This window comes from Grammomys surdaster, unplaced genomic scaffold (genome assembly GCF_004785775.1).
Source record: "Grammomys surdaster isolate TR1022 unplaced genomic scaffold, NIH_TR_1.0 126109, whole genome shotgun sequence".
Lineage (NCBI taxonomy): Eukaryota > Metazoa > Chordata > Mammalia > Rodentia > Muridae > Grammomys > Grammomys surdaster.
Genome location: NW_021620917.1, coordinates 3,413,555 through 3,430,731, shown reverse-complemented (window position 1 = coordinate 3,430,731; position 17,177 = coordinate 3,413,555). Strand labels below are relative to the sequence as shown.

General features: G+C 47.0%; 1 protein-coding gene across 1 annotated transcript in view; it reads left to right on the top strand.

Annotated features, from left to right (window-relative positions):
- The window catches only part of Sdk1 (sidekick cell adhesion molecule 1), a 620,720-nt gene that overhangs the window by 354,837 nt on the left and 248,706 nt on the right, over positions 1–17,177 (top strand). The window contains exons 7-12 of the mRNA XM_028756035.1: positions 1,872–1,955; positions 5,386–5,580; positions 7,252–7,368; positions 8,489–8,656; positions 11,606–11,708; positions 14,904–15,080. Coding sequence (XP_028611868.1) covers positions 1,872–1,955; positions 5,386–5,580; positions 7,252–7,368; positions 8,489–8,656; positions 11,606–11,708; positions 14,904–15,080 — 844 coding nt within the window. The remainder of the gene's footprint in view (positions 1–1,871; positions 1,956–5,385; positions 5,581–7,251; positions 7,369–8,488; positions 8,657–11,605; positions 11,709–14,903; positions 15,081–17,177) is intronic.

The following is a 17,177-nucleotide window of genomic DNA, read 5'->3' as shown; positions in this document are numbered from 1 at the left end:
TTCTTCTTCTTCTTCTTCTTCTTCTTCTTCTTCTTCTTCTTCTTCTTAAGATGTAGTCAATACAGGAGACACATCAAGCCTTATTATCTACATTTAACACATTACAACGAAAAGAAGATGTCTCCAGAAATTAATTATCACACAGAATGCGAACACAAGAGCCTTTGTCATCGTGATAATGAAGTATCACTGCCGCCTTAGTGCTCCTGAGCCGGGCCGGGCCTCTGCTGGATTCTGCTGAATAAACTGGGGGAAACGTTGCAATTTACTCTCCAAGGAAGCTCATTGTCAGGTGCTACCACCACTTCCGCTGCCTCACGCAAGGGGGAGGCTAGAGAATAGGAATGTCTGGGAGTTTCCCTCCCCGCTAAAGATAGATGAGCGTCTCTGCCCTCCCCCACCCCCATCCCCACCCCCACCCCCATCCCCCCTGCACCCTCCACTATTATTTTGCATTCCATTGAAGTATTAAATTTACGTTTCGGAGGAGAACAGCTAAGACTAAAAAAATAAGTTAATAGGCTGCGCTGTTCTGTGATATAGACCTGGCCCCTTGTTATAGGGCTATTCAACATGCCTCACGGGTGGTGTTTAGTTTAGATATGGAAACAAACTAGCCTATAAAGTACTGTGCTGTAAATATACCTTTATGAAGCTCTTGGGATGCCCTTTCTAAAATGTGAATTAAGATATTCCATGATTTCAAGCCCATAAACTGAGAAGTAGCCATCGCCCTGAGTGGTAATTTGCTTTCTGAAACCTTGGAATATAAATCGCCTCTGCCTGCTGCTCCCCGACTTTGAGTTTGAGCGTGATGGTGACTAATGATGATGTAGGTAGAACAATCCCGAGCGCTCAGACCGGGGACTGCGGAGATGGCTCAGTCAATAAAGTACTTGCTCCACGTACATGAGGACCTGAGTTCAGGCCCTCGGCACTCAGAGAAAAAGCTAGGCATGGCAATGCACATCAGTAATCTTGGTGCTAGGGTAGAGGAGGGTGAGACAGGAGGATTCCGATCTAGCTAAATTGCTGAGCTTCAGATTCTGTGATAGATGCTGTCTCAAAAAATAAAGTAAATGATTGAAGATACTTGACAGTGACCTCTGGCCTACACACACAGACACACACAGATACACACACACACATGTGCATATACACACACAGACACACACAGATACACACAAACACATACACACATGTGCATATACACACACAGACACACACAGATACACATACACACAAACACATGCACACACACACACACAGACACACAGAGAGACATACACACAGAGACACACCCACACAGACACACCCACAGATACACACACACGTGCATACACACATGTGCATATACACACATACACACACATCCATACACACAAATACCACAGGGGGAGAGAGCAAGCGAGTGTGTGTGTGTGTGTGTGTGTGTGTGAGAGAGAGAGAGAGAGAGAGAGAGAGAGAGAGTGCATGGTGGTCCTTGACATCCTTCATCCTTCTTGTGTTAGTTACTTTCTCACTGCTGTGATTAAACTTGGGACAAAAGGAACTGAAGGGAGAAAGGGCGCATGTTGCCCACAGTTCCAGCAGAAAGAATGATGTCCATTATGATGGGGAAGCCATGTGGCAGGATTGTGCGTCCTCACTCTGGAGGCAGAGAGTCAACAGAAAGTGGGGGTCTAGCTACAAAGCCTCAAGGCTTATCCCCAGATGCTCACTTCCTCCCTCTGAAAAGTTCCACAGCCTTCCTCCACAGTGCCACCCTCTGGGAACAAGAGTGCACACACACTGGTGCACCTATAGAGGATGTTTCACATTCAGGCTACAGCATACCTTTACTTAAGGGACTGTTTTCTTCTGGTTTAAAGAGCCACCATATTTCACTGCTGAGCCAGAGAGTCGGATTTTAGGGGAAGTCGAAGAAACCGTGGACATCCCGTGTCGAGCCATGGGTGAGTATGGGAAGTCCCACATAGGGACCCGTAGTCAATGACCGTGACCATCCAGAGCAATCTTTAAGTCCATCTAGGGGACCAGGGAGCATGAAGTTGGGAATATTGGGGCTCAGTAACCAGCCTGTGACCTTGCTGAAGGAAGTCACCATTGTGAAGATCCTGCTTCTTTGTTTGTCTGTAGCACAGCCCAGGGGTGGGTGGCAAGACATAATATCTACTTACCCTCAAGGGGAGGAAGAGATGAAGGAAGCTCTTACCCCTTGTCTGCCCAAGAGACAGAGGACTCAGAAGACCCTGTGACTCCCCTCAGGGTCTGGGTTCCTCAGAGTATGTGAGTCTAAGACCATGGCTCTCAGGACACCAATCTTCATCCACCAGATGATAAGGGCTGGGTACCACATCCATCCGTCCATCTTCAAGGATGAATTCTTTTGTTATTAATTAGTTAATTAATTAATTAACTTTTAAGGACAGGATCTCATGGAACCCAGGCTGGCCTCAAACTTGCTATGTAGTGGAGCCAAGACTGGCCTTGAGCACGTCTTTGAGCTGCCCGAATCTACCTCTGAGTGCTGGGATTAGAGGTGTGAGCTACCACACATGGTTTATGCAGTACTGGGAATGGAACTTGGGGCTTGTACATGCTAGGCAAGCATTCTTTGGACTAAGCTATACCCCAGGGCCCGTTCTTAATGACATCAAACAGGAACTTTTCCTACTTTCCTGCCCTTTTAGCTCTGGGGCAGCTCTCATGCTCCACAAGTCATTGTGCCCCCACACACACCCCACGGCTCACTGAACCCGTTACCCTGTCCATGCACTTTATCATATGGTTTCACAGAGAGTTACATAATGCTGCCCCACCCACCGTGTACACGCACACACACGCACACACATGCACACACACGGCTTTATAAGGCAATCTGTTACCAAGACATGTGTAGATGAAAAGGCCCCTTTCCTGTCGTTTAAGTCTGGCATCATAAAAATGGTTTTCCTCCTCTCACTAAATGCTGGAAGGGAAGCTTTGCTTTGTGAGAAACAGTGACCCCACTTCGTAGTGAGAGTGCTGGAGACCCAGAGTATCGAATGTGAAACAGTTTATTTTACAACCTTGCAAAGTCTGGCATCAGCCTATAGAAAAGGCAGGAAAAAAAAAAAGTGTCCTAAATTCCCCATCCAATTGGTTCAGGATAAAAAGCTTTTATCTAATGGATGTCCTGGGGCTGGAGACTCCCTCCTTTCTGAGCTGTGGCTGACTGCCGGTGACTTTTCTACCCAAGCATGAACTGGGAGCACCTGGACAAGCAGATAGCAGCAGATAGCTAGGGAAGACAGAGGGTCCATGCCTCCTGCTTGTCTCTGGCTCTCTGAGCCTTAAAGGCACCTCACACTGAAAAATGGACCAGACTGACATATTTCTCTCACTACCAGTTTAGTGAGTGTTCCAGTTTCACAAGAGAGATGTTATCTCTATACACAGTTGAAATCTTTCATCAGAGAAAGCACAGTTAAGTATTATGCTCAGAGCCTCCAAGATGAAACAAGTTACATATTGGAAAATTGTCACCAAGTGTCTGGCATGTACAAGCTGCTGACCAAATACTGGGACCATTCAGCAATGCAGCAGAAGTCCAAAACCCAGTCCATGGCTATGTGGCCTCAGCACATGCTCCTGCCATGACACCTAGCTACCCCTGAGAGCTAGTGCCTAGGTCTAAGAGCAGAGTCACCTCCCTGGACTCAACCAACCCCACCCTTCAGTTTGGAAATGGGAGCTGTGGGCTCCCAACAGCTCTTGGGAAATACAGTCACCTCTGACCCTTCCAGTGGTTTATTTACATTGGAACTTGTGGACTCTGGTCCCCACATCATGGTCATGTTCTAAGCATGCCGTGTTTCTGTTCTCAGGCACAGATATATTAGTGCAGCCATAGAGCAGGACAGGACGGGGTAGAACAGACGCTGAGTGGAGATACTTCATACTGTGGTGGCCTTGTCCTCTTCCACCTAGTTAGGTGGCCTCTAAAATGTAGCTCTGAGGATGAGAAGCTATGTAAAGTTTGTACATTAGAAATGGGTGCATTCTCCCCTACATGCTCTACCACTGTGGTTCTTGCGGTTCCCCGCATTAAATTGTCCCTAATGGGATCACGCCCACCCTCCAGTGTAGAAACTATTCTTTTTCAAATACATGACAATCTCAACATTCCCCCTCTGACAGGAGAAGGCTCTCTTCTTCACGTAATTCCTGCAGGGTAAACTGTTAAGCACAGACTTGTAAATGTGTATTGAACGGGGCTTCCCTATGTTGCTCTGCCGTCATGTGATTTACAGCTTTCCTTTATCTCTGGCGATGAAACAAACAGCATGGGAGGTGGGGAGGTAGAGGGGTACCCCGTGAGAGCTACATCATGTAATTGCCATTATGAGGTTTTACATGAATTGCATATGCTTTTACCTTGAAATGGATTTTAAAAACTTGTCCTGATTTAATGAGAGGTGACAGGAAACGTAATTAAGGGAAAGGACTGCCCGAGAACACATCATCTGGCAATGCTCCTGACATTAGCTCTATTCATTCAAATGGGCCGTCTACACCCACATACACGGAGACTGAGTCAGGGGTCTGAGTAAGCCTGATAGAATCCTGGCAAAATGTACTCTTTAAAGCTTTAATCCATTTATAATGCCAGGCCTGGAGGCACGTGCCTGTAATCCCAGTACTTAGGAGGCAGAAGCAAGAAGGCCAGCCTGGCTATGTAGCAAGATTTGTCTCAGAACCAACAAAAAAAAAATCATTTTTATCTAAGGAAACTGAGGAACAAAAGCACCTAAACTCTAGAACTTTCTTTGTGTCTCCTCAAATTCCCGTGCCCACTGCATTCCTGGAGTTTGTTGTGTCATATGGATTTGGACTGGTTCTCTATGGTGCCTCTTGCACACCTAGTTCTCCCTTTCTGGGTGGGCATGGTCCTCTTGGACTTAAGGAAGGTCAGAGATATTCCTCAGGAAGCTGTCTTTCCCCAGCTCTTCACGGAAGGTTTGAGTGGAAGGCCTAAATGTTCCCTACTCAAGACTGGTTTGCCCCAGACACTGAACTGCTGTTGTCCCCTTAGGTTATGTAAGCCTGTCTTAATGCCTACCATGGAAGACAGGCCTGTCCTAAATTCAAGGACAGTTACAGTTGAAATCTTTCTAAATGAGTAAAAACCTAGGGCCCTAAGGTGAGAGTGAGGAGGACCCCTGGCCCCCGCTTATTCCTTCTTCCTGTTCAGACCTCCCAGTGTGAGGTTCTTCACATAAAATGAGGGACATGTCCTCAGTAGATGGGATGTGGTACAAGAAGGTTGCCTTGGAAGACATTTAATCTTTACCCCCTACAGAGTGTTCCTGGAGTGCCATGTTTCTCTTTGTTCCCATCCAGGGGTTCCTCTTCCCACCCTCCAGTGGTACAAAGATGCTGTCCCCCTCAGCAAGCTCCAGAACCCTAGGTATAGAGTTCTCCCCAGCGGAGGCCTGCACATTCAGAAGTTGAGTCCAGAAGATTCTGGAATCTTTCAATGCTTTGCCAATAATGAAGGAGGAGAGATCCAGACTCACACCTACCTGGATGTGACCAGTAAGTAACAGTATGGCCAGCCTTCGGGTCAGACAGAGCTGCCCCCTCTGCCCAGACACAGAGTGATAACATCCTGTTAGCTCCTGTCAGGTAAAAGGACAGGGCCCTGTGATGGATGAGTGGTGAGCTAAGGAGAGCTATCCTCTAGGCGTACCTTGCTCTGTGAGGTTGAGTTGTAAAAAACAAAAAACAAAAAAATGCCTCCCTTTTTAGACAAGTAGAAAAATATTTCCATTTTCTCCCCTTCTGGACAGAATCAGAAAGACTATTGAGCATATAGTGTACTACTAATCTTTTCCTTTTGATCTTTTTTTTTTCTCCATTAAAAAAATTTCATTCTCTACTTTAGTTTTATTGAACAATTATGGTTCTTTTGTGGGCTCCTTTTATTATCCCATTAGCAGAAATACCATGGCACCCTGTCTTTGAAAAAATAAAATAAAAAGTACAGGTTCTCACTGTATCTGCGGGTTTTCTTTCTAATCTCCCACAGCTGTAACATTGTTCTTCTGAAATGAAATGGAATTTAGCAGTTACAGAATTGCACCTTTCAAGTTTGCCCTTTGAGAGGCAAAGTGCTGATATTGCAGATGTGAGCGCCACTGGGGAGTGTGGCCATGCGCACACCTGTGTGTGTGTGTGTGTGTGTGTGTGTGTGTGTGTGTGTGTGTGTGTGTATGGCACTGGTGGCTCCCTGTAGCTTGTGACGAGATGACCAAGTTCCTGAAATGCATGTGTATATTTTAGTAAAACTGGAAGGTTACTGTCCTTGACCCCCTTGCCAGAAGTTACATTTGTCCTCCACACCAGAGCACTAGAAACCAATCTTGCTCTAAGCAGTGGAAATAATATTGGGTTTTGACACCAGAAACTGAATTTGCATTCATTAGAATTATTTAAAATCTACCTTCCCACTGTGGCCAGGGTGTTCTGAGGCAGAGGTGACCAGATAGTTTGGAGTTGTTTCTGTGTTTGTTTGTTTGTTTGTTTGTTTTCTTTGAAGGGTCTGGTAATAGATGTTGTAGACTTTAAGGTGCATAGTCTATGTCACAGCTACATAGCACAGAATACATAGCCTGCACAGGAGGCTAGAGGAGTGTGTGGGAGGGTATCTGGATCAACAACAACTTCTATCTTGTAGAACAGAGGCAGGTGCCTAGTCTGGAAAACACTGATACACCAGCTGCATTTTATCCCAGCATGCCCCTGCCCTATTCCCTTTACGCAGGATTGTGGGGCCCTCACACTGCCTACCTGTCCCCATGAATAAAAAGAAGACAGAGCATGGAACAGGAGTCCATAAACATGTATTTCAGCTTTCAGAATGCTCCTGGGAAGTGTGGATACGTCATCCTGTAGTTGACACAGTCTGTCACCTAAAGGACAAAGACAGTTGGTTTCTGTTGATAAATGTGCTTCCTGGGCCCCCGGAACGTCACATGGGACCTTCTACTTCCCTATAGACACTAAACAATGACAGGTGACTCCTGGGAATCAATAGCACAGGGTTGGAGCCACTCCAGAATGACTCCAGAATGACTGGGCTTGACATAGTATCCTTCCCTCTGATTGGTCCTGCATGTTCTGGTTTGACATAGTATCCTTCCCTCTGATTGGTCATGTAAGTTCTTGGTGCCACAGCTCACTGTTGCTTCCCCCCTCCCCCCACAGATATTGCTCCTGCCTTCACCCAGCGTCCAGTGGACACTACGGTTACTGACGGGATGACGGCTGTCCTGAGGTGTGAGGTGTCCGGGGCTCCCAAACCTGCCATCACATGGAAGAGAGGCAGGTGGCTCTGCAGCAGCATGGCTGCTGTGGAAAACACTGGAATGTTGGCAGCATTTTCTCCCTTCTCAGTCACTCAGGGAAGACTGTGTAACATTTATTGACTACGTCTGACAGGATCTAGATGTCAGGGTGCAGTGTGAGTGAGACAGGTGAACACAGGCTTCTAGAAAACTTGGGGACTGGAGAAATGCTTCAGTCTGTAAAGTGTTTAAGACATAAGCATGAAGACATGAGTTCAGTCCCCAGCACCCCTGTGTACTGGTTGTATCTGTGCAAAGCTGGAACAGGCAAGGCAGACACAGGAGATCCTAGGGTCTTGATAGCCAGACATCTAGTCCAGTCTGTGAGCTCCAGTTCTCAGTCGTAAACCTTGTCTCAGAAAGGAAAAGGACAGCCTCTACATGTATGCACACCATTTACATGTCAGCCTGTGCATCTACACATGTGCATATGCACATGCACGAACATACACATGCAACCCACGCACCAGTGGTTCTCAAACTGTGTGTCGTGACTCCTGTGAGTAATCAAATGATCCTTCTATAGGAGCCTAGAGCCAACGGAAAACAGATCTTTACTTTCTGATCTATAACAGTAACAAAATCACAGTTGTGAAGTAGCAACAAAAATAAATTTATAGTCGGGGGAGGGGGGAGGGTCACCACAACAGGATAAACTGTATTAAAGGGTCACAGCATTAGGAAGGTTGAGAACCAATGCCGTGCACACACATAATTTGTTTTAAATAAGCAAGGTCAGTGAGATAGTAATAAATGTGTAAATATGGCTGTTCCCTACATGAGCCCTCGGCGACGGCCGTCTGCCCACTGGGGTCCTGAAGATAGTAAGCCCTGGATGTGAGGTACACAGGAGACGCAGACACTCAAAGGCCAGGATCCCATACTCAGATCAGAATCTGTTTAACAGAATCTCACAGTGCGAAGCAGCGAGCATGTTCCTGGTGTTTGTGATCCTCGGTGATGATGGGAAAACGGCTTCAGCTAGCTTGCACCCAGGATGCTCCCGTTGTGTGGCCTAGTCTCCTCCCAGACGCCGCCCTCCCTCGCCTTCCCTGCCAGAGGCTGTGCCTCTAATGTTCCTCTCTTCTGCTCTTCAGGGGACCACATTCTAGCCAGTGGCTCTGTCCGAATTCCTAGGTTCATGCTGCTGGAATCCGGGGGGCTGAGGATAGCCCCCGTCTTCATCCAGGATGCTGGCAACTACACCTGCTATGCAGCCAACACGGAGGCCTCCGTGAACGCCTCCGCCATGCTCACCGTGTGGAGTAAGCACCATTCTCTAAGAATCTCCGTGAATCCCACTCTCGGCTCTGCATGATCTGGGTCCCAGGGATATCAATACCCCCCCTTAGATTTTCTCACTTAATCCAAAGATAGTGATTATTTTTACCACTAATTTATAGAAATCTGTTGAGTAATTAAATTTTCTGTTTCTGAGAGAATAATTAGGAGACGTATCCAGAGATTCACTGGGGCTATTTCAAGAGCCGTAACAGATCGACTTTTTAAAGTCAGTAGACTTATTATACCCGGTTGGCTGGAATAGCTAAAGTAATGTTTTGATTAATTTTCTAAGAAAATTGAATTAATCATTGATATCCTAACGAAAGTATTTAGAAGTCTAAGGAGATTGCTCCATCAATAAGATACTTGGTCTGCAATGATGAGTGTGATCACCCACATAAAATCAGGGACATACTCGTGACCCCAGTGCCATAGAAACAAAGACAGGAGGATACCGGGGGCTCACTGGGCAGCCAGTTTCATCTTGTACATCTCTGGGTATCTACAGGTAGAGCAAGAGACTCTGTCTTGTGAAATAAATGGCCTCCACATGCACACATACACATGCATGTGCTCATGTGCACAAACACACAGGAACATGTGTGCACACACAACAGAACACATCTTTTTTCTATACCATCTACTATGCAACTACGTTAAACAAAGATGTTTCTTTGTAGTAGAAGCAAACAGCCTTTGTTCCTCCAGCTTCCACCAGCCTCAGTTGTAGGTCACTGGTTCTTGAAGTGCAGAAAGAATTGCTTTCTGTAACGTGACGATCCGAACACCAAACGTCCCCTGCCTCTAGTGCATAAGTGCGCTTTCCTCTCGTTACACCAGTCCACCTTACTAACAGCTCCTTCTTCACACGGAAGAAGCCAGTGCACACTACAGTCTCTGTAAGGGTTTCTGGTGAAAGAGAAAGTTCAAACTCACTCAATATGTGAAGATGCAGTGGGTTCTAAAGACACGCATACTCACATGCACACAGGTGTGCGCGCGCACACACACACACACACACACACATACGACCCTGCTGAATGCACACACACACCACTTCCACTCAAATTTGGCATGTTTTCTCATACCATCACTGTACATTTTGATAAATAAGCCTTTTAATGGATTTTGAAATATTTTTTTCAATTATATGTATGCCTAGGGGTTGTGGGTAGAGGATATGTACATGAGTGTAGGTGTCCCACAGAAGCCAGAAGAGAGCTTTCAGTTCTCTGAAGCTGGAATTACGGGCAGCTCACTTGGGTGCTGGGAACTGAACTCAGTCCTCTGCAAGACCAATATGCATGCTTAATCACTGAGCCATCTCCAGCCCCAAATAACCCTTTAAAAATATTTTATTAGCTATTTTCAAAACATCAAGAGGTTTTTTTAAAGCTTATTTAAATGCCTACGATATTGATGAAGCACTAAAAAGGAGGTTTCATTCTGTTTGGAGGTGGGAGTCAAGCAGGTCTGATGCATGGGAAAACATTAGCTTCACATTCACAAGCTTGTGGAAAAGGAAAAAATGAGGTCTGACTCTCCGTAGATCATGCTCCAGAAGCTTCTGTGGATCTGTTGAGAGTCAAAGTTAGGCTCATGCTAAGTGACACTAAATCAGCTCAGTGCCCAGTAGACTTACCCAGGTTTCTCAGTCTAGCTGTTCGGAATAGTCACGTGCCCTCTCATAGGCAAAGACTGTAAGACTCAGGAACTTTTCCTGATACACAGCTGGCAGGTCACTATGCTGGATCTGGGAAACCCTGGGACTCACAAGTTCTAGCTCTGTGTGTGGTACTAGAGTGGTGTCCCCTGGCTTGTGTGTGGCTGACTGTGGAGAAGCTGGCACCTGCAGCAGCAGCTGTGGGTTCTGGGGTCCTCAGATGTGGGACAGCCGATAGGTCCTGTCTCTCACCAGCAGTGTGGTCCTGGGCAACTCACAGTGGGTCTAGGCATCCATGCTCGCTCTCAAGTATTAGGATCGACGACAGCATCACAGGTTCGCTCTCTTGATTAAATCAACCAGCAACTTCCAAAGTCACAGGATGCCGTGTGGACACTAGAAAATTTTCAGACAGTAATTATCTTAGCAAAGAATATAGATTTTATTTATCTGCTATTTATTTACTTATGTGTTCATTTACAACACCAGGGATTAAACCTGGACTTCCACCACCGAGCCACATCCCCAGCCCTCTCTTTTACCTTTTCTTCTGAAACAGGGTCTCATAATGTTTCCTAAGCTGCTCTTAAACTTAGCTGGTAATTTGCAGGGCATGAACTTACTCTGTAGGCCACGTTGGCCTTGATTTTGTGATCTTCCTGTCTCAGCCTCCATCTCCACTCCTGCTTTAAGAATCCAGACTCTAGGCTGGAGAGACTGCTCAGACAGGCCAGTGCTTAACTGCAAGCTTGAGGGCCTGAGATTGACCCTCAGAGCCCACATAGAAGAGCTGGGAGTGACAGCCCATACCTGTCTCATCCTGTGATGGGGAGAGACAGGCAGGTAGATCTTGGGAGCTCACTGGCCAGCAAGCCTACCCTACTTAGTGACTTCCAGGCCAGTGAGAGACCCTATCAGAAACACAAGGTAGTCAGTTTCAGAGGAGCAAGCCCTGGTCCTCACACATCCACAAAGCACAGAGAGAGACACTCAGACTCTAAACGTTACACACGGTCTTTGTCTCTCTGTTCTGGGGAGTTCAGAGATCAGGGATGACTTAGGATTTGTTATATGAACTGACTGCTGCCACACAGAAAGGCTTGTTTTCCCATCTCCTGAACATCGCTGAGCGTTTCCGTTTACACCAATTTTTGCCAAGATGAGAGAGAATTTGGAGGCTTTGATGTCAGACGACCAATTCATTATCCCCGGGGGCACAGGCTCCCACACTGCTGACTTCATCCGACTGTGACTTGTGTTGTTTCAGATCGAACGTCCATCGTTCACCCTCCAGAAGACCGTGTGGTGATTAAGGGGACGACGGCCACCCTGCGCTGCGGAGCTACCCACGACCCTCGGACCTCTCTCCGGTTGCTCACTCTGTTCTCATTCTTTAGGACTGGTTAGGATTCCTTGGGTTAATGAGGGAAAAGTCGAGATGAGAAGGGAGAGTTTGGGAGGCCTTTGATTTTAGCAGCAGACCTCTGATGATGGCGTCTCCCAGTGGCGAGCTCCATCATTAATCACAGGAATCCATCTTCCGTTCCAGACTTATGTATTATTTACAGTGGGCTATGCTCTACTCCATGGCTTCAATATAGCTTTTTGTGATTTTCCTGCCAAGGCTAATACACTGTCTGCAAAAACGCACTTGTCAGGGGCCGATACTTAATGAGACAAAAATCCAGAGGGATGGAATAGGATTTCAGTGGTGTTGACATGGAGGCTCTGCAATGCTCAGGGGGAGTTTTCTATCCTGCAAGGACAGGTTTTCTATATAGTAGGGAGAAGGAAGGCATGCAGGCATCTAGGCAGTAAAAGGGAAACACGGGAAGAGGAGGGAGTCAGGAGACTTGGAGATTCTCCAATGCCAAGTGGGACGTCACGTAGACTGGAAGCTGCTCATGATAACTGTGACACTTGGGCTGGGTGTGTGGCTGTTATAGAATGCTCACCTAGCATGCGTGAATCCCTGGGTTCTATCTCCCCCAGGACTGCATACACTGGGCATCGGGGCACACACCTGTAATCCTAGCACACCAGAGGTAGAAGTAGGAGGGTCAGAAATGGAAAGTTGTCCTCAGACACATAATGATTCACTACAGGAATCATTGTCTCAAAACAAAAACAAGATCAAAGTGGGCTTGGTGACACACTCCTTTAATCCCAGCACTGGGGAGGCAGAAGCAGAGGAGTCTCTGTGAAATGAAAGTCAGCCTGGTCCACATAGCAAGTTCCAGGACATCCAGGGCTACATAGTGAGATCCCATCTCAAAACCAAAACAAAGTCTAAAACCAGACCAATTCGGGTAAGCAAGAGCCTGGCGGCAGACGGGTGGCCCTCAGCAGTGAGCTCTGTCTCAAGGAGCAGGGATAGGTGTAACTCTAGACTCAACCCTGAAAATAAATCAAGCAGGAGGAGGGGTAGATGGAGAGACAGAGAGATACATCCCACAGCATTGTTGCCTGCCTTAGTTTTAAAAGGCTGCACTTAGCCACAAGGATGGAATCAGAGTTCACACTGAGCAAAGGGGATGGCTCTTGAAGCACACAGTGAGGACTGAGTTCAGACACTTGACTCTCCTCTGCCCCTTCAGTGCAGTGCAAACCATCCATTTCTCCCTCCCCACCTGACCCTCCAGAGTCTCCAACAACAATACAGTTGTTGTATTCCAGGAAGTGCAAAAACCAAAGGAACAAAGAGGAAGCAAAACGTTAAAGGTTACTGAGGGAATCCTGAGGGGCCTGCCCAGAGATCTCATTCACACCTAGAGAAAAATCCAGTCATCACTGTAAAAACAGCAGGGCATGGTTTTCAAAACTGCTCCAAGAGCTCAGAGGTGTCTGCTTGGATGGTTCCTTTGCAGCACTTCATGTGGTTAGAGGAAGAGATCCCCTTTCTGTGAAGGACTTGGGCTGTCCCCACTATGGAGGGACCCAGGATATTCAGGGCAATACATCCTTTCTCTTCAAGTGGACTTTCCTGTTGTCTCTTGTGTTGTGGGGTGACCTCCCGTGACTAATTCATGAAAATCTGTGCTGTGAATATGAAGGGCAGCAAGGGCTGGCACATTTTGAAAATGTGATCAAATTCTTCTAATAAAGAAAACCAGAATGTTCATCAATCCAGCCGTCAGTAGGGCCTTGCCCAGGGACATTTAGTACTGGACAGGCTCTTAATTGGGTCTATATTGGAAGAGAAAAATGTGCCAAAATGGCCATAAAGATTGAACGAGGAAGAAAGGTAGTGTCAGAGACAGCCCACCTGCCTACTGGGCCTTTAGCAGTTATGAGATGCACTGAGCTTTGCTCAGGAGGTAGGGGTGCCTTCCTGGGGATCTTAATCAAGCATTACTGAGACAGGAGAGCTAGGTGGATTCAGTTCAGTAAGTGACAGGTCTGTCTCTGACCCACAGAATCCCGGTCTTCCAGACACATGCTCGGACAGATATTCACAGTTGTCTTCATTGTCCTATTTGGGAATTTTGCTTGTTGTATCTATGTGTTTGGGTTGGAGGAATACATCTATGATGCACTTGTATACAGGTGTGTGTGTGTGTGTGTGTGTGTGTGTGTGTGTGTGTGTTCCCATGTACATGGCATATACATGTGCAGGTACGTGTACACCTACTTGCACAGACATGGGGAGGTCAGAATAGATGCCTCTGATGGATCTCTACTTCACTTACAGAGACAAGGTCTCTTGCTAAACCTAAATTCAGCTAGTCTGCCAGCCAGCTTGCTCTGGGGGTCCCTTCTTTTCCTCTGAGTGCCTGGATTACAGGTGAGCTACCATGCTCACTCAGCTTTTGTGTCGGTGCTGGAGAACTGAATTCCAGTCTTAGTGCTTGTGCAGAAAGCATTTTAGACCTTGAGCCATTACTCTGGTCCTCTACCTTGTTTTGAGACAGGATCTTTCACTTAAAATGAGTTCATTGGTTAGGTTAACCTGGGGGACCAGCAAGCCCCTGGGATATGCCTGGTTTTGCCTCCCCGATGCTAAGGTTACTAGTGTGTGGCACCATCCCTAGACTTTACATGTGGATTCTGGGAATTAAACTCAGGTCTTTTTGAATGATAGGAAACACCAACTAAATGCTCCCCCGTGGCCATCACTGTCCAGCTTTACTCACCGAAACATCCATCAGCATTTAGAGATTCTCTCAGATATCTGCCTGGTCCCCACCTTACTATAAAACTCACCTTTAAAAAGATTTATTTTTATTTATGTGTCTGTGTGCGTGTATCTGTGTGAATGTGTGCTACATGTGTGCCTTTGTTTACGGGGGGTCAGAAGAAGGTGTCAGATCGTCATAGCTGTAGTTCTAGGTTGTGAGCCACCTAGCTGGAGTGCTGGGAACCAAACGTGGGTTGTCTGGAAGGGCAGGACATACTTTTAACCACTGAGCCATCTCTCTAGCCCCAAACACTTTCTTTTTAAAAAGTTTAACTTAGTAATTTTACTCGGTGGTCCAATTAGCCAACTGCTTGCGCCTCGCCTTCAGGAAAGGGGTGGGGATCCTGTTCCTGTAGATTTTATGATGAACCCTCTGCTTTGCCCACAGCTATGTTTGGAAAAAGGACAACGCTATCATCACAGCATCCAGCAGCTCCAGAATTGTGGTGGAGAAGGACGGGTCACTTGTCATTAGCCAGACGTGGTCAGGGGACATCGGAGACTACACCTGTGAAATCATATCCGAGGGAGGGAGCGACTCCCGGACAGCACGGCTGGAAGTGATGTGAGTACCCAGCCTCCCCGTCTCCAGATTCCCACATGGCCACCTTTGACCCATGGCTGGCCACATGCTGCCATCAGCCTGGAGCCAGCACACCTGCCATTCAGCTGTGTATGATAGCAAGGTCTTTCCTTTTTCACCGTGTGTGTGTGTGTGTGTGTGTGTGTGTGTGTGTGTGTGTGTGTGTGTGTGTGTATGTGTGTGTGTGTTTGGAGAGGTGCATGTACATATGCTGGGGATGGGGCTAAGGGGTATGGAGGCCAGAGTTCAACCTCAGATGTTATTCAGATGTCATTTCTCAGGAGCCGAACACCTTGTTTGCTTGAGACAGAGACTCTTATTCTTACCTGGAACCTTCTGATATGGCTATTCTGGCTGGCCAGGCAACCCCAGAAATCTGCCTGCCTCTACTTCCCCAATACTGCAATTATAAGCATGTGCCATAACATGTAACATTGTTTCTTGGGTTTGGGGGTCAAACTCATGTCTTCATGGTTGCAGACAAGTACTTTACCAACTGAGCTATGCTTGAAATCCAACTTTCCTTCCTTCCTTCCTCCTTCCCTCCCTCCTTCCCTCCCGCCCTCCCTCCTTCCCTTCCCTCCTTCCTTCCTTCCTTCTTTCTTTCCTTCCTGTCTTTCTTTATATCCACACTCTGCTTTCACCTCTCCCCACACCCCATGGCCCCATTCTTTATGCGGTTTCAAAATCAACATGTTTTATTCTTACATAGATGGTCTGCTCATAGGGTCATCATCCCCATGAGTCCTTCATATCCTCGCACAGATGCTGTCTGCCTCGTTACCATTATGTGGGGATGAGTTCCATGTGACTGCCCATCAGAGTTTCTGAGTGAGGACAATGTCAGGTCACCCTTTCCAAAAGTCCAGAGCCAAGCAGTCAACTAGGCCTCCAAGTGAAGTCAGCCCCAGATGACACTCAGTTTTTCACAGTCTGTAAGAGCACTGTCCCGTTGCTTCCGATCTAGACCTCTCTGTGGGTCCTGGACTCAAGTGTGAGTCATTGACAGACATGGTGTCCTCTATTTCCTTGGCTCCCTCTCTGCTCACAGAGCAGGACGCTGAAAGGCCTGCTGGCGGTGTCCACTTCTTCAACATGTATTTACTTGCTTTATAAAACTGTGCCCTCCCAGACAATCCCTGGGCCCAGAAACAGAAAATACAACCTGCAAAGAAAGACTCAAAGCCTCACAGTTGCTAAGACAGGATCTGGAGTCTGATGCCCATCTGCCCACCCATCCCATCTCCTGCAGTGCATGCTGGGCCTTCAGAAGGCAACTGTGAGAGGCTTTTCTTTCAGCTCTGCCCACCTTGATGCAGGATTCTGAACAGAAAGCATCCCCTAAAAATAGCATCAGAACATTTTGCATCCAACCGAGTCTCATTTGTCTTTGAATCCCCAGTGTCTGCCGAAGGGATTAAGAATGAAGAGGGGGCCTGCAGAGAGCCGAGCAGGCCTTCTGTGTGTGTCCCGCGCACTCAAGAATGAGTAGATGCGAGCTCTCCAAATTAGAGGAATTTAAAAGGTCGGTGACCATGCTGGAAAGATGGCTCAGCAGTGCAAAGCACTGGCAGCTCTTGCAGAGGACTCGCGTTCAGATCTCAGCCCCGACATTGGGGATTTCAGGACTGCCTGTCACTCCAGCTCCAGGGGATCTGCCACCCTCTTCTGACCCCTGCCAGCACCCACACACATATGCAAGAGATATAAACAATGAATGTTTAATGACGGGGCTGGAGTGTGGTTCCATGGGAACACTGGCCATGCATGCGTGCACACACACAGTTTGAATGTATAGCAACAATATTAAAACCGGGTACAAGGGATACCTATAATTCCAGCACTAGGGAGACACACACAAGTGGATCACTGAGGCTTGCTGGTCAGGCAGTTTATTAGAATTGGTTAGCACAGGTTAAGTAATAGATGCTGTCTCAAATAATGAGGGAGAGAGCAAGGAGGGAGATACCTGATGACAGCCTCTAACTTTCATATGTGAGCACATGAGCATGCACACACACACAGACACATGACACACACCACACACACATACTACACAGACACACAACACACACATAA